General features: G+C 36.8%; 2 protein-coding genes across 2 annotated transcripts; one reads left to right on the top strand and one right to left on the bottom strand.

Annotated features, from left to right (window-relative positions):
* Positions 1 to 4,823: 4,823 nt before the first annotated feature.
* LOC148868818 (uncharacterized) lies at positions 4,824 to 6,107 on the bottom strand. Its single transcript, XM_088969880.1, has 2 exons — positions 5,620 to 6,107; positions 4,824 to 5,436 (listed from the first exon to the last, which is right to left on the bottom strand). Exons 1-2 carry the CDS (start codon positions 6,105 to 6,107, stop codon positions 4,824 to 4,826), a joined length of 1,101 nt encoding a protein of 366 aa, XP_088826006.1.
* Positions 6,108 to 8,435: 2,328 nt separating this feature from the next.
* On the top strand, positions 8,436 to 13,223 carry RABA2D (RAB GTPase homolog A2D). Its single transcript, XM_088971821.1, has 3 exons — positions 8,436 to 8,815; positions 8,949 to 9,137; positions 12,303 to 13,223. The coding sequence occupies exons 2-3, from the start codon at positions 8,973 to 8,975 to the stop codon at positions 12,789 to 12,791; spliced, it is 654 nt and encodes a 217-aa protein (XP_088827947.1). The 5' UTR covers positions 8,436 to 8,815; positions 8,949 to 8,972; the 3' UTR covers positions 12,792 to 13,223.
* The last annotated feature ends 6,036 nt before the right edge of the window (positions 13,224 to 19,259 follow it).

Raw genomic sequence — 19,259 nt, 5'->3', positions numbered from 1 at the left:
TTTTGGTTCCCATTGACCAAGAATCTCATGTTCTTTTTCCAGATTTATGTGGGGACCAGGGAAAGTTTATTTTCCCGGGTAAGTGATACCCATCTCCTAGGTGGGTAAATAACTTTCCCACCTAGGGGGAAAGTTGCCAAAACTTGAATTGGACAAAAATGCCCTTTTATAATAGAATTTTATGGCTAAAATGGTCATTGTATTAGGAAAAACTTACCCAGGTAACTGCATTTACCCGAGTAAGTAACTAAAAAGTGAACGTGGCCTAAGTGTTTCATATTCTGATGTACTACCACTTGAATTTCATCCTCCTTGAGTATCATTTTTAATACAATCTACTTTATTACAAGAAAAAGGAATACAAAGCCCTTAGATTTGCTATTTCCCCTTATCTTCTTTGTAGTAAAGTTTATAAACAAAGCGGATTTTTCTTTTCAGTTTGGATTTGTTGAAAAGGAAGCAGTAAAGCTTTCCATGTATTAGTTTGAAATGTTTGATTCAAAATGTAGATTTTTTTGAGTTATAAATTGTAAATTATAATTATACAACAATACAATGTAAATGTATACAACATCTTCTCTTTTGAGAGATATAGACTACTATGTCTTTCATTTTTTACAATTTGGTTGTTCTTTATCTAGCATCTTTGGTTATCTTTATTTTGTCCACTTTAGCTCCTTTGCCTATATATGTGGGTGCCCAAAGAGAGAAACCCCTTTTAAGTAGGGGTGTCAATTGGACCGGATTTGGTCCAATCTGATTGATCTAATGAGTCCATTGTAGATGGATCAGTTTCAATCCAATCCAATGGATACTCTAGACCATTTTAGACCAGTTCAATTTAATGTTTGGGCTGTTCAATCTGTTCAGATTGGCTTTAATTTAGATTGGTTTCAATCCAAACTTGTTTCAATGACACATGTATTCTTATCTTTTATCAATAGAACATTGGATTTTTTATTCAATTCGACCCATTCCAATATAAATCCATTATGGATGGACCAAGTCCAATCCAACCCTATCTATAAAAACTTTGGACCATTAAGTCAAGATTGATCCAATTATAATTAGGGCCAGTCCAATTCAATATGTCTTATTGGTCCACCCAATTCATTCAAATTGGTTTTGATTTGGACAAGGTTCAACGCAAAAATGGTCCGTTGATAACCCTTTTAACTGCCTTACTATTGGACCAGACATGAGTTCACTTCAGTTCATACACGTGTATGATTGTAGGAGGGGAATAAAGTGTGTTTTCATTTCTTTTTCATTTCCTTTATTCTTTTTTTTTTTGGAAATTTCATTTCCTTTTTTCCATACATATGAATGTCATGATGTTTAACTGAAGTGAGAAGTCAATTGAAATTGATGAACCACGGGACCAACTATCATGCATGCCCACTAAGAAAGAAAATGCTAAAGAATTCTTTTTTTTTTTTTTTTTGCACTTGAGTAGGTTTTTTCATCAATGCATAGAAAAAGGGACAATACGTGAGAGTCATTTTGATCAATAGGGTGCATGTTGTTTTGCCACTTTTATTTTATTTTTCATGTGGATGCCCTAATTAATTTCTTGAGTGGCACCCAACACTCCACTAAAGTTTCACCACCACAGGCTGTCAAGGTTTGATTGGACTCCAACATTGACGGAGGACCTTGTTTCTTGTTCATGATTAAAGTTTTGGTCTCAACCTTGCCATGGACCAGTGTTTGATATGGCCTATGGGCTATGGCTGTGGGATGAATCTCATGGATTGATTGTCAATGAAAGAAATTAAAGGAGCAGAATGTTAACAAAGGCAATTGAAAAAACAGAGAACCCAATATTAGAGAAATTCATTTTTCTCACTCACTTTATTCAGAAGTCTTGAACCTAATAAATAGACAAATTCATAACAGAAAATGCATGTAAATAGGACTCCAAAACAAATCCACGTTCTGTCTGCACAATTACATTAACTATGGACTCTGAACAAACTCATTATTCAAGTACTGTAACTAATCTCCTAAAGACTAGGACTCATTGACTGAGACTACAACTAGAAACATAAATGTGCAGAAAACAATTATCTTAACAATCCCTCCCTTAAACTGAACACTGCAGTGCTTCGGCTTACTTGTGCAGCAGCAACATCAACATTCTTCAAAGTGCAAACACCCATCAACCTTCTCAAAGTTTGGAAGGGAGAGATTTTGAGAGGCTTAGTAAACATATCATCCAACTGTTCCTCACTTTTGCAATACTTTAGATCAATAGTGTCATCACTGCTGAGATCTCTTACAAAATAGTATTTCACATTTATATGCTTGCTTCTTCCATGTAACACAGGATTTTTGGACAACTTGATGGCTGAATTGTTGTCACAAAAGATTGTAGTAGCATTTGGTTGCTTGAATTTCAACTCTTCAAGAATTCTCCTTAGCCAAATCGCTTGACAAGCACAAGATGTTGCAGCAACAAATTCAGCTTCTGTGCTTGACAAGGTGACAATCGATTGCTTCTTGGATGACCATGAAATAGCACCTGTCCCAAATATAAAAATGTAACCCGAAGTACTCTTCCTATCATCTTGGTCTCCTGCATAATCACTGTCAGTAAATCCCAGCAAATTAGACTTTGCACCCCTTTTGTAAAACAACCCAAAGTCCCTAATTCCTTGCAAGTAACGAAGGATTCTTTTCGCTGCTAACAAATGCAATTCTATAGGTTTCTCCATATATCTACTGATTATGCTTATAGAATATATTATGTTTGGTCTTGTCGCAGTTAGATACATCAAACTACCCACAATTTCTTTGTAAAGTGTGTTGTCAACCTTCTTCCCTTCATGATCTTGGTGCAGCTTCAAGCCAACCTCAAATGGAGTTTTTACAGGATTACAATCTTTCATCTCAAACCTGTCTAGAATTTCTCCCACATATTTCTTCTGAGAAATAAATATCCCATCACACGATTGCATCACTTCTATTCCAAGAAAGTAATGCATCATACCAAGATCAGACATTTCAAACTCGTTCATTATATATTTCTTAAATTCTTCAAACATGGCATCACAATTTCCAGTAAAAATAAGGTCATCAACATACAAACAAACAATGAGCATTTTCACTTTATCTCCAATCATCACAAAAAGTGTATGCTCGTAAGGACATTATCTAAAACCAACTTTAAGAAAATAAGATTCAACGCGACTATACCAAGCCCGTGGGGCTTGTTTTAGCCCATAAAGAGCTTTCTTCAATTTGTAAACTTTATGTTCATTTCCAATCTTGACATAACCAGGGGGTTGTTTGATAAATACCTGCTCCTTCAAGTACCCATGCAAGAATGCTGATTTGACATCTAGCTGAAAACTAGGCCAAGAATTTTGTGCCGCCAAAGTAACCACCAATCTAATTGTGTCATGTCTTGCAACGGGAGAAAAAACTTCTGTATAGTCAATCCCATATTGTTGCTTGTATCCCTTGGCAACCAAGCGTGCCTTGTACTTGTCAACTTTACCATTTTCTTTCAGCTTTGTTTTGTAGACCCACTTTACACCAGTGGTTTTGTGTCCTTTTGGAAGGTCAGATAGTTCCCACGTATCATTTCTTTCAATGGCATCAATTTCATCATCCATCGCTTTTCGCCATTTTGCTTCTTTAACAACACTCTCAAAAGTTGTAGGATCACAATCTGAAAATAAAGCAAAGTGAGTAGTTGGTTATTGAATTCCAGTTACCTCATAATCTTCCATCTAAGTGGGTCTTCTTCTAACACAATGAAGAGTTTGAGCTTCTTCTTCATTGACTTCAGTGTCTGTTTGTGAAGTTTCAATTGCTGTTGGGGCTGTACTTGATGAATTTTCATGCATACAAGGTGCTGAAATTTCTTCCTGCTCATCATTGTTGTCATAAAGGACTTGGGTAGGTTGCTGCCTATTCCAATCCCAAGTGTTCGTTTCATCAAAAACAACATCCCGGCTGGACACAATTTTCTTTGTCAGTGGATTGAATAATTTATATGCCTTGGATGCTTCACTCACACTAAGAAAGACACATTTTTCAGCCTTGTCAGCAAGTTTCTTCATTTTCTCATCCGGAACATGAGCATAAGCGATGCATCCAAAGATTCTAAAGTGATTCACAGGTGGTTTTCTCCTACTCCAAGCCTCTTCTGATGTCATATTTTGAACAATGAAAGTTGGACTTCTATTCAAAACATAAATGCTCTAGTATACTGCTTTTGGCAAAAAAGTCTTTAAAACTCTTCCTCTTGCCAATAAGTTTCTCACCATGTTGATAATGGTTCTATTTTTCCTCTCCGATACACCATTTTGTTGTGGTGTATACGCAGTTGTAAGCTCTCTTCAAATGCCATGTTCTGAACAAAAAACTTCAAATTCTTTTGAGCAATATTCACCACCACAATATATATGAAGGCTCTTAATGGTCTTTCTTACTTCATTTTCCACAAGCTTTGAAGTTTTTAAATGTAGATAAAACTTCTGATTTTTCCTATAAAAAATAAACCCAAGTTTTTCTTGAAAAATCATCAATAAAGGTAATAAAATATCTTTTACCTCCATTAGAATATGGGTTTATTGGTCCACAAATGTCCAAGTGTACTAGCTCCAAAACATCCTTTGCTCTCCATGACTTTCCTCTGGGAAATTGAGAACGACGTTGTTTGCTAACAACACATTCTTCACAGACTTGGGAAGGGGCAGTAATTTCTGGAAGGCCTATGACCATGTTCTTCTGTTGAAGGGTCTTCAATCCACCAAAGCTCAAATGACCATAACGAAAATGCCACAACCATGAAGGATCTTTTATTTCACCCATCAAACAAGATTGAATACTTTCAATTTTAATGGAAACAATCTGTTTGAACACATTTGAACAGCTGCAATAGCACCTCTAACAAGATCATAAATTTCACAAAGACCCTTTTTAATAGTGATAACATAGCCCTTTTCTTGTAATTGACCAGCACTCAATAAGTTACTTTTCAGGTCAGGAACATACAACACATTAGAGATTGTTTCCACAAGACCATTCTTGGTTCTTATCTTAATATCACATTTTTCCATCACTTTCACAGTAGAACTATCACCAAAACTTACAGTAGAATGAAAATCTTCATTTAAATAAGAAAAGGAAGACTTACTTCCACTCATGTGGTTACTACATCCTGTATCCACGTACCAAATTTCTGACTCGAGTTCCTTTCCATCTTGAAGCAGTGTTTCTGCCTCCTTTTTCTTAATAAAATTTGAAGTCTCTTCCTTTTCTTTGTCATTAGGCAGCTTAGTGTAACATTCAGAATGATAATGACCGAATTTATGACATCGAAAACACTCTATTTTGGATTTGGCAGATTGCTGATCCCGTCCTCTGCCTCTACCTTGAGAGTGATCATCACTGCCACCCCTTCCTCTGCCTTTACTTCTACCTCTAGAATTTGAGGAAGAAACAAGGGTAGAAGTCTTTAAAGCTTGCTCCTCTGTAGTTGAATCTCAATTCATGTTCTGTTCATGGAGCAGCATAGAACTTTGGAGTTCATCAAGGGAGAGTGTGCCTACATCCTTGGATTCTTCAATTGAACAGACAACATAAATGAACTAGGGTGCCATGGACCGCAATATCTTCTCAACAATGACAACATCTTCCATCTTTTCACCATGGAACCGCATTTTATTTGTTACAGTCATGATCTTTGCAAAATAGCTGGTTACAGATTCACCATTCTTCATCTGTAGAACCTCAAATTCCTTTCTCAAGGCCTGGAGCAGTGCATGCTTCGTTCTAGAAGAGCCTTGATATTTCTTCTCCATTGAATCCCAAATATCCTTGGAACTTTCTTTGCAAAGAATAGTTTCCATGATAAATCGATCAATAGCCTGGAATAAGTATTTTTTCGCCTTCAGATCTTTCAACTTTAGTCCCTCCAACTCCTTGTGTTGAATGTCTATGAATTCCGCTCCTGCCACAGGTGTTGCTACACTAGTTTCAACAACATGCCAGTACTCTTTAGACTGCAAGAAATTCTCCATCAGCATGCTCCAGTGATCATAATGGCCATCAAAACATGGAATGGTTGGTTGAACAAAACTTTCAGAAGTCATTTTGAAAGGCTCTGATACTACTATCAATGAAAGAAATTAAAGGAGCAGACTGTTAACAAAGGCAATTGAAAAAACGGAGAACCCAGGATAAGAGAAATGCGTTTTAATCACTCACTTTATTCAGAAGTCTTGAACCCAGGATAAGGCAAATTCATAATAGAAAATGCATGTAAATAGGACTCCAAAATAAACCCACATTCTATCTGCACAACTACATTAACTATGGACTCTGAACAAACTCATTATTCAAGTACTGTAACTAATCTCCTAAAGACTAGGACTCATTGACTGAGACTACAACTAGAAACATAAACGTGTAGAAAACAATTATCTTAACATTGATGATACAAGGAAGCACTCATATAACCATATGAGCAATTGAGAACTCCCAGTACCGAAGTATCAATCCTCTATCCTGTTGATCATGTTTCAATCCTCTATCGATTATATCGCAAATATATGATATCTGAAAATTTTTTCATCACTTAATTGATAAGCATGGTAGCCAATCAGGTGTTGTTTATCAAAATTCATGGATAAATTTTGATTGATCAAAATTCATTTGATATTATGTATTTTCTGCATCATAGATTTTCCTTTTCTTTTTGAAAATTTTAAAATAAAATAGTAATATGATGATTTAATTGGAATTGATAATTCGGCAAATCTTACTAATTGTGATGTTTGGTCATGTTCTTGGCAATTGGCATCGCCAAATTTGGAAAGTGAGTCTTTGACCAAATTTAATCGACACTTGAGAATTTTCATTTCATTTCCAGAGAATTAAGGTAAATGAACGAAATTCAATTTCAGTCTATGAGTCAATTTCGCTCCATGAAGGATGCAAATAACCAGTTGCCCTTCCCCCATTGTCCAGAGATGAACAATTTAGGCTCAAACATCAGACCGAAATGAGAGCTTAGGCCACTAGGGTAATAAGAAGACAGTTTCACCGTTTGATGAAAAAATCAAACCCCAACCAATTGATGTCAGGAGCAATTGGCAATTGCCGATGGGGTAGGGATTTGCTACCAATAAGACACTGCCAATCCTGTCCCAACATGCCACTGCAGCCCCACATAGGGAATATCTCCCTTGTTGATGAACCAGAAGTTAAGATGGTAACTTGGGTCTCCTTGAATATATAGGCATGAGATCAAACCTGTGTAACTATAATTGTAGACTCTCATCACCTCATATGCACTCTTCTCCTAACCAAAATTATGCCAGCACGCTTTAAATATGGTCTGTTTCCGCACATCTCACTATTAGACTGGAACCAATAATAAATTTGAGACGGGCCTTGTTAAAGGCATTTGGTTTTGCTCCCAGCAAACACTGTAATAATATCCTAGCTATCAAACCATCACAATTGTACATAGAAAATATGTCACCATGAATGATAAGGGAGATCCTCTCAGTATAGGGTTACAAGTGACCTGTTGTGACAAAATTGAATGCGATTTATTGGTAGTAGATCTCTACACATGTGGCCATGTATGAGCTATGCATACACAAAAATGTTTTAAAGCGTGTTGGAACGATTTTAGTGTAGGAGGAGAATCGGATTCCAGTCCACCCAATCATGAACAGGGATCTCTTCTCAACGGAAAATCATTCCAACATAGCCTATACGCACACTCTGGACTCTCAAGTCACTTATTCTAATTAGACCAGTTACTAAGAATTCGCATGGGCGCTCAACAGTATATCTCTACCGTGAATTAAGTAACATATCCCATCACAAGTACGAAAAATGTTCTCAATGAACGTTGAACGTTGAGATGTGCATGTGGAGCGCCAACGTGTATTCTGTAATAATATTCCTACGATACACCTACCGTATTACGAATCATTTACCTACCTTGGAAATATTTTAAAGAGAGGGTGGAACTTTAAATAATAAAATTATAATAAAAGATTTCGAGGACCCAGACAGAAGGAAACTATAAAATGTAAAGTGAATCATTACACTCTGTAGGAGCACAACATCCTGATCGTTCATCTGATGTGACTCATCTGATCAGGCAGATGATTTTTTTGAAAGTGATCAGGCAGATAATTATCCAACAGGTTGCGTCTGTTGATGAATGGTATACAAGTGTCGAACATATATGCATCTGATTATCATGTCACAAGAAGCACAACATTACTTGCTCGTAAAGTGTACCACTACAAACACAGAACTCGTTGTCAACTCGTAAAGTGTACAACAGGTTGCGTCTGTTCACGCCTTTTTTTCTACTTATATTCCATTTCCAGTCCCTCTTTGTTGATAACGTGCGCCGAGGCTATAAAATCTCCCCCAAGAGAAAATTGAAAAGTTACAAGGAGACTCACGCATATCTACGACGAGCTCCAGAAGCGCCAATACTGTGGGCATTTTCGTCAATGCATCTGCAAGGAGGACAAAATATCAGGGACAATTTGGTCAATTCGGTGGCATCCCGTTCGCTAATTTTAATCTTTGAGAGGCCGTTTCAAGTCCCATTTTTCGTCGGTTTTCCGTTTGTTCACAAAAGAGGAGAGAGGACCTCCTTCGTCAATGGCGCGTCTGCCCTAAACATTCCTGCGACTAATCGGAATCTCCCTACGTTTCTCCGTAACCGAATTCCAAACCGAAATCGAAAACTGCTAGGAGAGGAATCACGGAACATTTTGGCGCGATCTCTTCTGTTTCATCTCATTCATTTGTCTTCGGTTCTAGGGTAAGTTCTGTTTCTTTAATGGTCGGATAAATCTGCATGGAGAAATGCTCTCTTCGATTTTGTTGTTTGTTCGACTTCTTTCTGCGAGGTTGTTTGGTGAACCTCTGGTTTGAATTTGAAATGGATCTGGTAGGGTGGACAGTAGGGAGAAGAAGACATGGCTCATAAGGTTGATCACGAGTACGATTATCTTTTCAAGATCGTCTTGATAGGCGATTCTGGTGTCGGGAAATCCAACATCCTTTCCAGGTTCACTAGGAACGAATTCTGCTTGGAGTCTAAATCGACAATTGGAGTTGAATTCGCGACCAGGACTCTACAGGTGAGTTAATGCTCTGATCTATGGTTTCCTTTTACTTCTCTAATTCCGTCCTCTCTTTTTTTTTCTTTAATTTTTATTCTATTCGGTGGTTTTCCAATCATCTGTTTCGGTTTTCGTACATGCCAAATGAATGCACTTAAATTAATTACTATGATCGATTTCTTCTAGACTTAATTTGTCATTCAAAAACATTTCAAATCATCATCCTCTGCTTATCCATCTTTAGCTTCTTTTTAAATAAAATACTATAAAATATTTATTGTATTCATTTAGTAATCCATTATTCGACTGATGGCTCGATTGTTTGGAAATCTGGAGACCACCCTCCCCGGCTCACTGTAGATGTATAGTGTGGTTTTCGACCCCTGTTCCTTAGGTTAAAGCTAAAAACTGGAATGTATATCTGCCAAAACTTTTGATTAAATTTTAAAGAAGGGAATTTTGAACAAAGTGTACAAGCTAGAAAAAAGGCATTTGAACGAGCAGTACTTAAAAACAGCCCCGAGTTTGTTATGAAACGGTGAAAAGAGAAAGAAGTATTAACATCAGAAAACTGTTAATATCGATACGGAGGCAAAACATTGATTCTTCTTTGTACTGCAATTGTATTTTTTTTATGCAAAAGAAAGGGACGCAGATGCAGATAGACTCACAAACAAAATTTTCTGTTTGGAAGGGATCTTATTGTCCTTTGTACAGGATGCCAGTTGTATGATGCACGGAACCAACCTTATAAGACATCTCATTCTTTTGGATGGTCCAAATAGTGAGAGAAACTTTTAGTGATTCTATCATTGATTAAATTTTAGATCATCCAAATTTTTGTGATTCCAGAAGGTCAATCTAACTGGTTGCCAATCATTTCCTACCGTCAACTGTGAGATGAAAGGTCTAATAGCAATGCTGCATTGTCGCATAGGTATGGACATGGGAGTTAAGACTTGAGGAGTCGTGCAAACAAAGTATTTTCTATTAAATGGTTAATTTCTTTTGAATTTTAACATTACCTATGGAAAAAACATAATATACTAAAATTAGACGTCTTTTTTTATCTAGGAATGCACTATAGACTCAGTTTGGAAGGAGTACGAATACGAATATGTAGATTGCAAAACCTTGTATTTTGTATGTATTCATACTGTATATATTTGTATTTGTATTCCTTCCAAACTGAGCCATAGGAAAGGATGGATTGTATAATTTAGCTAAATGTTCATTTATGTTAAAGATTCAAGGAAATAAATCTGAAAAATAAAGAAAAGCAAAGTCATTAATAGAAATATCCCTCAGGAATTCATATGTGGCAAAACTGGATGCATGTCTAACATGGATTTGTTCATTTAAGAAAGTCCACACAATCCTGTTTAATTTCTAGTGGGAGTAACTACTCTTTCCATGATGAAACAGAGCCCAACCATATAAATTGTCATAATAGTAATTCTAGTAAACAATAAGTTTATGCAACTTTTGGATGCCATGCTTTATAGACATGATAGAATCCATGAAAAGACACTAAAAGACAAAAGTAGGACAGATCCCACCTTGTCTGAAGGGCAAGGTGTCCAAGATTTGCATAAACTTTTTTTACTAGTGCACTCCTATTCTCATAAACTCTGGGAACCTTTGATAACTAACAAAAGAGGTTCTTCATTGATTTTGGCATTGAAATCAAGCTATCAACCATTGGCATTGTTTTTCACTGGATTTCATTCTTCATTTCTATTTCATTTTGAACAAATAAAGGCTGGACCTTTTAAATTAATTTTAGTATTAAATGCTTTATTTTGATAGAAGCACCATTTTGTGGTCTGCAATGTGGAATCTTAAATGGTTTCTGATGATGGATCTATGATTTACATTTGGGATCTGCTTAACATAATGTATTCAATAGCCTTTTTATTCCATTTCTTTTCTTCCTTGTTTGGTTTTATTTTGTGCATTATGTCTATTATGTGGAAGAAAACTCTGGGAGTCTCTGTATGCCATTATATATGACATATATCAAGGGTATTCTGTTCTCTTGCCCAAGACTTTCAATTTACAGCCAGAGGGGTTTGTTTTGTCTTACATATGGATGATAGGGCAGATTCAAACTCTCTGTGTGATGTGAGGTACTATGGTTCAGTTTTGTTTTTCTGTACCCTTGCCGGGAAACTTATTTCACTTCAGAATGCATGAATAATAGCCCAACTTTTTATCAAATATTTTGTGATAAACAAGGGTGAGAAAATGAATCCTTTTTCCACATGGCTCATGGTTAGGCACTTGATGGGCCTATTTGGGCTGCCACCTTAACCTCCTCATGCTAAAAATGTGTGGATTGAATTTTTATTGTACAACTTTTTACTGAAAAGGAAAAAAGAATTTTTATTGTACACTGACTGTTGGGGTTAGGGAGTAAAACATAGCAGAACTCATTTAGTCGACCAATTTCTGTCTGTTATAGGTATTCCACATGTAAAATATAACCTCCTCATGCTAAAATTGTGTGGATTGAATTTTTAATGTACAATTTTTTACCAAAAAAGAAAAAGAATTTTTATTGTACACTGACTGTTGAGGTTAGGGATTAAAATATAGTAGAACTCATTTAGAGTCCACCAATTTCTGTATGTTATAGGTATTCCACATGTATCTGAAAGAAGAAAACTGGCACTATTCATTTTAGACAAACTCATGGCACATATACATGTGGAGGTTGGGGGGGCCCAACATTATATTCTCCTAGTTGGAAAAAAATCCTTATTTGGTAATTGGTAATTCTGATACATACATTCTTTTGGAATGTTAGAAACTGTTCAGAGAGTAGCTGAAGCCATAGAGTAGAGTAGATTGTGACCATCCTGTGTTAGGTTTTATATTTATTTTGCTAGATCTAGCTTGGGGTCTATTGACTGGTGCCATTGTAATATGTTGTATAAACCATGTATATGAATCAGTATCATGGAAGGCACGCATTCTTCCTTTTTATTGTTTTTGTATTTGTAATTTTGTATATGAAGACATCAAACTTGAAAACAAACATGGGTTTCTCACATGTAGAACTCAATTACTTACTGGTAGGGTTGAATTGCTCAACTAATCTCCCAATTACAGATTATTCGTGTGTATTGTCAGCCAGCACTTAAAGACTAATGCAACAAGTCATTTGGTTTTCTGAAATAGGTTGATGGAAAGACGGTGAAGGCACAGATATGGGACACTGCTGGTCAAGAGAGGTACCGAGCCATCACCAGTGCTTACTACAGGGGAGCTGTTGGTGCACTCTTGGTCTATGACATAACAAAGAGGCAAACATTTGACAATGTTCAGAGGTGGCTCCGTGAACTTCGGGATCATGCAGACTCCAACATTGTCATCATGATGGCTGGAAACAAGGCTGACCTAAACCACCTAAGAGCTGTTCCAGAGGAGGATGCCCAGGTTTTGGCTGAGAAGGAAGGACTCTCATTTCTTGAGACATCGGCATTGGAAGCATTAAATGTTGAGAAGGCATTCCAGACCATTTTAACAGAAATTTACCACATCATAAGCAAGAAGGCACTGGCAGCCCAGGAGGCAGCCTCTGCAACTGGTTACCCTGGTCAAGGAACCACCATCAATGTTGCTGATACATCAGGGAATTTGACCAAGAAAAACTGTTGTTCTGCTTGATGTGGCATTCTTCTAAGAGAGAAATGGAAAGGCATGCACAGATCATTCTTTCTTTGGTGCAAAGGTCATGTAGAATATTTTCAACGTCTTTGGGAGAGATATTACTTATATAGGCTGTGAGGACCAGATTTTTTAACAATCAGAAGCCTGTGAAATGAATATTGACAGTGTTAGCAGTTGAGGAGGTTGTGCTTTTCCTTTCTGCTCCATTTCTTCTTTATTTTTGATGTGGCACTGACTGGGAAGAAAAGTGATCTGGGGCTGAGTTTCTCATCAGGAGGAAATGGATGAGGAGAGAAGCATTGTAAGTTTAGTGTCTTCTGTTTCATGAGTTCTTCCTAACTTGTAATAAAAGTTTCTGTCAGTTTCTTGACACATGAACGGGCGTTTTGCTGTTTTCCCCCTCTGAATCCAAACTTAATTTGCTTCTCATTGGTGCAGTATTCTGACCGCTTATATGCCAAAAAGTTTTATTTATACGGTCGGACTTCGGAGAATTATGATCACCCAAAGTGGGAATGCATGTTTTGCTTTATTTGGAATCAATAGAAAGTACAACTCTTATTTATTGAAAACGGAATCACGAGTGAATAGAACAGTAAAACAAACAAAAACTAATAACTTTTCTTCAAATTTTTTTCCTATTGCAGCTTTGTGCGGTGCAACTGCAAGTCTGCAACACAACAGGTTTTTTACTTGTTTAATACTTTCATCTTGTTCAGTTTATAAATGACACTCATATATATATATATATATATATATATATATATATATATATATTAAAACTGGCCCTGAGAGAAACTATTTATCTATTTTCTTCTTTTTTTTGAATTTTTGAATTTTTGAATTTCATGTCGTTTTTTAAACAACCAATGAGAAACACTTTCTCAATAATCTAAATAATATCTTCTCCTAAAATTACTCCTAAACTACCTCTCCCACTATCTCTACTTTTTCCAAAATTATCTCTAATTCCTATTTATCTTCTAAATTATTGATAATTTCTATTTATCTCCAAAGTTATATCTAATTTAGTTAGAGAGTTTCTCTCCTAAATTATCTCTAATTTCTATTTATCCTCTCACCTACTTTTTATCTATATCTATCTAAAGAAAGTTTGGATTAAAAAAAATTAAGAATTATTTAAATATTCTAACAAAAGTATAAAATAACTTTAAAATATTTATTAAAAACATAAAAAATATTTTTTACTTTTGCAAAATATATCACAAAATTATGAAATAACAATTTAAATTATTATTTTTTTAATTATCAATTTAAATATTTAATAATATGCAATAGCTTTAAATAAAGAAAATTCAAATAACAAAAAATTATAAATATTTTATATATTATTCAAATATTTAAATAACTAAATAATAATCATAACTAGATCTTAAATAGTTAAAATAACGAAATTATATAATAAAATTAAAAAATTTCTTCAAACTAGAAAAATAATTATAACATAATATTTAAATTAATAATAATTTAATATGCTACAAATTTAATAATGAAATTATGTAATTATAGTATAAATTATGATTTTATGGAAACTTAAATTCAATAAACAATTAATAAATTTAAATTTAAATACTTTACATATTATTTAAGTATTTAAATAACTAAATATTTTAAATAATAGAATATTTAACATAACTAGATTTTGAATAGTTAAAATAAACAAGTTATGTAATAAATTTAAAAAAAAATCTAAAAAGTAGAAAAATAAATATAACATTATATTGAAATTAATAATAATTTAATATTTTTACATGACATTGTAAATAATTAATTTCACTTATATAATTGTATATACAAAAATTAATATTTATTGTCTTTTGTGATTAATGTATTTTCAATAAGTATGTATAAATATATTTTGTTAAGTTATTTAATAGAAAACTTTCAATAATTATTGGAGATTAAATTACTATTATTGAAATTTCTAAATTTAATTTATTGTATTTATTGTGTTTTTGTTACAAGTTATTGATTAATATTTAGTAGAGATTAAACTATTATTTGAGATTATACTATTTATTGACTAAGTTAATATATTTTTAGTACTCGTTGTATCTTTGTAATTTCTGTAATTATTATAGCTTACACTATCAATATATTTTCAATAATTGTGTATTTTTGTTATAAATTTTCAAATAGTTATGGGAGATTAAACTATTGTTATTTATTAGAGATAAAATTATTAATTTAGTTGAAATTATGAGTGTTTATGAGTTGGTTTGGTGCAGTCATAGGCTATTTGGCCAACCAAATTGACTTGGTCAGGTTAGGGAGTTGGTTAACTGAAATCAATTAACCTTTTGTGAAAATCGACCCACTCAAGTTGTATTGGTTTGGGCCGTTTTTTAGTTTTGTTAGTCTGTTCATAAGATTTAAACTTAAAAATTTAATTTAATTTTGAAAATTACAGTGCAATTATTAAATAATAAATTTAAAAATTAGACTTATGACATAAAACATTTTAGACTAAGAAATATGGAAAAATTCTCACTTTTTCATATTAAAATATATATTTAAAATATAAAATATTAATATATATCCATGGTTAGGTCATTCGATTTTGGTCGATTTACAAATGGCTAAAGTGGAATTGATCCAACTTGGTCGAATTGGGAGATTTTTGAACCAAGACCAACCTAAAATATTACAAAATCGACCAACTCGGGTTGAGTTAATTGGGTTGGTTGGTTTCATCAGTTTGATAAATAAATCTAATTGAAATTAATTATTGTTATTTTTGTATTATAAAAATTTTATTAAAAGTAGTATATAAAATATGAATAATTATTAATTACTTAAAAAGTTAAAAATGTAAAACAATTGTATATTCTTATGTGTTTTTATTAGGGTCATTTATTAGAACACACTTTTAGGGATGGCTAGGGTTGTTCATAAGAAGGCCCAACCCGACCAAACCGACCAACCTGAACCGACCCAACCCGAGTCGGTCGAGTTTTCATCAGCACTGGTCGGTTTCGGGTTGTACAAATTCATAAACCAATGGTTCAGGTCAGTTCCTACTTAACTAAGTTGTCTCTATCATAATTCATAATTACAACTTAACATAGTCTTCTAGTTAGGAATAACACTAATGGTAAGTATGGTAAGACAACTAGACAAGAAATTATTTTGAAAATTTTAAAGAAAAGAATCAAATGATCATAGTTTCTATAGTCTTTTACACCAAATAGGCAACCAATTAGGCAATTACAATTAGAATTAGTTGTCATTTTTTACTTAGATTAGAACTTAGAAAGTTTCTTAAAATATACAAACTCCAGTCTTCTTTCTATAATACAGTTTGACTTTCTATTTTCTTGATATCTTCTGTCTTCTATTCTAATTCTAACTTAGAGTCGAAGCCGACCCAAACTGACCCAACCCAAATCAAATCGACCAGGTCAGTTTTGCTTGACACTGGGTTGGTTTTGGTTTCCATCTCAAGTAACCCGACTAGGTCGGATCGGTTAGAAAAACCTCAGTAAACCGACCCAACCTGACCCGTGAACAGCCCTAGGGATGGCAATTTTCCCCATCCCCGACCCAATGGGGCTGCAGATGGGGATTGTTTTGATGGGGCAGGGGCAAGGATGACGATTAATAAGAATCTTCGATTGAGGTCAGGGTTGGGGATGGGGATGATGATTACGAGAAGCGCAAAGGGCAACAACCCGAACTGGCCCGCCCCAGGGGAGTTCGGGCCACACCTCTAACCGAACTCAAGACTTCACCTCACACACCACTCCAGCACTTCGGCTCCAGGCCGCCAAACTGAACAACCGTACCTAACACCAAAGGAGTCTGTATCCTAAGGCGGCGCACCTGACTGACTTAGGATCTGATGCTTGACAATCGCACTTCAACGGCCACCTGTCACCACCACCTCCAGTCATAGAGACGGCTCTGACAAAGAGAGCAGTGGCAGTTGCCTGCCCTAGTAGAGGTGATGACACCCGAACTGGCAGAAGTGCAGAGGTAATGATACCTGAGGTTTCCGGTCGGCTGACAAAGTGGGCCATCGAGCTTAGCGAGTACGACCTCTAATATAAGCCACGAACTGCTATTAAAGTCCAAGCCTTGGTAGATTTCATCACCAAGTGCACGTTCAGCCTCGAAGTCCCTAGGCTAGTTGAGCCCGAGATCCCCAGTTTGGGTGAGTTTGGAGCTCCCAGGCCAATAGAGTCTGAATCCCGTGAAGTAGCAGCCAGGGTGGCATCTCTCCTAGTTAGGCCAAACGTGAACTGGGATGAGGAACCCTGGATCCTTCACGTAGATGGCTCCTTGAACCAATAGGACTGCGGGGCTGGAATAGTCCTGTGCGGCCCGAGTGGCACAAAATTGGAATGCGCGCTACGCTTTGAGTTCGTGACATCCAACAACGAGGTAGAGTACGAGGCATTGATAATCGGACTGACCTTAGCGCAAAAGGTAAGAGCGAAACACATAGTTATCTGCAGCGATTCCTAGCTTGTGGTCAACCAGGTTACGGGTGAATACAAAGCACGCGAGCTAACTATCATCGCCTACTTGGCAAAGGTAAAGGAAGCCCTTCTCAACTTCTAGTCACACTTCATCAAGCAAATCCCGAAGTCAGAGAACACTGAGGCTGACGCCTTGTCCCGGTTAGCCAGCATCAGTTACAATGCAATGAGAACCATGTACATAGAGGACTTACCTCGGCCTAGCATTCTCGGTGGGGCAAAGGAGGTCGCTCCTGTCCTTGAAGTAGAGCCGAGCTGGATCGACCCACTCGTGAGCTTCTTGCTAAATGGGACCCTCCCTACGGACCGCAATGCAACCAGAAGGGTGCAGCGCCAGGCAGCCAAATATGTCATAATAGACGAACAGTTGTATCGACGGTCCTACACGCTCCCCTACCTGCGTTGCTTGCGACCTGTCGAAGCCGAGCTCGTACTTTGCGACATTCATGAAGGTCTGTGCGACGGACACTTGGGAGGCAGGGCCCTCGCCCAGAAGGCACTTCGACAAGGGTACTACTGGCCAACGATGAAGGCAGAGGCCATAGAGCTCGTCAGAAAATGCAACAAGTGTCAGAAGCATGCCAATATCCACCATCAGCCAACTGCCAACCTCAAGTACCTCACCAGTCCCTGGCCCTATGCGCAATGGGGCATCAGCCTCCTGGGGCCATTCCTGCCAGCAACAGGTGGAAGAAAGTTCCTTGTGGTAGCGGTAGATTACTTCACAAAGTGGGTAGAAGCTGAACCTCTCGCAATAGTTACAGCTCGAAACGTATAGAACTTCTTTTGGAAGAACATAGTATGTCGCTTCGGGTTACATCGGGTACTGATCTCTGACAATGGCAATCAGTTCAAGGACATCAAGTTTCAGGAATGGTGCCAAGATATGGGGATTCGGTAGAACTTCACATCGGTCACGCAACCACAGGCAAACGGTCAAACAGAAGTGATGAACAGAACTATCCTCCGTGGACTGAAAGCGCGACTAGACCGAGCTAAAGGGTTGTGGGCATACGATCTACCAAGTGTTCTATGGGCTCACCGAACTATGAAAAAAACCGCCACGGGAGAGACCCCCTTTAACCTCACCTACGGCACTGAAGCGGTAATCCCGACGGAGATCGAAGTACTTACACTGTGACTAGAAGCATACAACGATCAGACAAACTGAGATGAGCTACGTACCAACCTCGACCTATTGGACGAGGTAAGAGACCTCGCTTACATCCGAACTGCAGCTTACCAGCAAAGAATAGCTCGGTATTACAATGCCATAGTAAAAAAGCAGAACTTCCGCGTCGGCGACCTGGTTCTCCATAAGATCATGGCACCCGAGCCCGACGTGGGCAAACTTGGACCGAATTGGGAAGGGCCCTACCGAGTAAAGAGGGCACTCGGGGGAGCATACGAGCTCGAAACATTAGAGGGCAAACAAGTACCCCAAGCATGGAACGTCATTAACTTAAGACGATACTACCTATAAATTACCAAATGAAGTGGACTAGGAGTCGCTATCAGAGCCTAAGGGTTAGAATGACGACCTAACAAGGACATCGGCACCATAAGACTTAGTCACCTCTTCATGGACACGCAAAGGCAAAATGATAACGACCTAATAAGGACCTCAGCATCTCATTATCAGAAGCATATGGTTAGTTCAGCAATATAGTTAGTTCGGGAAAAAGAGGGTGACAACAACTTAGTCAAAAGAACGTTTCATTACAAAACACTGTTTACATTCCAATATATATATATATATATATACATTGTTTACATTCTAATTGTCCGACAATCTCAGTCCTCACCCTCGAAAGGCACGTCGACGATACCTGAGGATCCTGCCTCATCCTCGGAATCCGGTTCACCATCAACCGCGTTGGCCATCTCCTGAGTAATGCGCGAAGTAGTTATGGCGTTGATGTCGAGCTCGGGCTACATATTCCTGATCATCCACCAGCTCAGT

This window comes from Nelumbo lutea, chromosome 2 (assembly GCF_056320005.1).
Source record: "Nelumbo lutea isolate HS-2025 chromosome 2, American lotus-T2T, whole genome shotgun sequence".
Taxonomy (NCBI): Eukaryota; Viridiplantae; Streptophyta; class Magnoliopsida; order Proteales; family Nelumbonaceae; genus Nelumbo; species Nelumbo lutea.
Note: the sequence above shows the minus strand (reverse complement) of the source record. Positions and strands in the feature narration are given on the sequence as shown.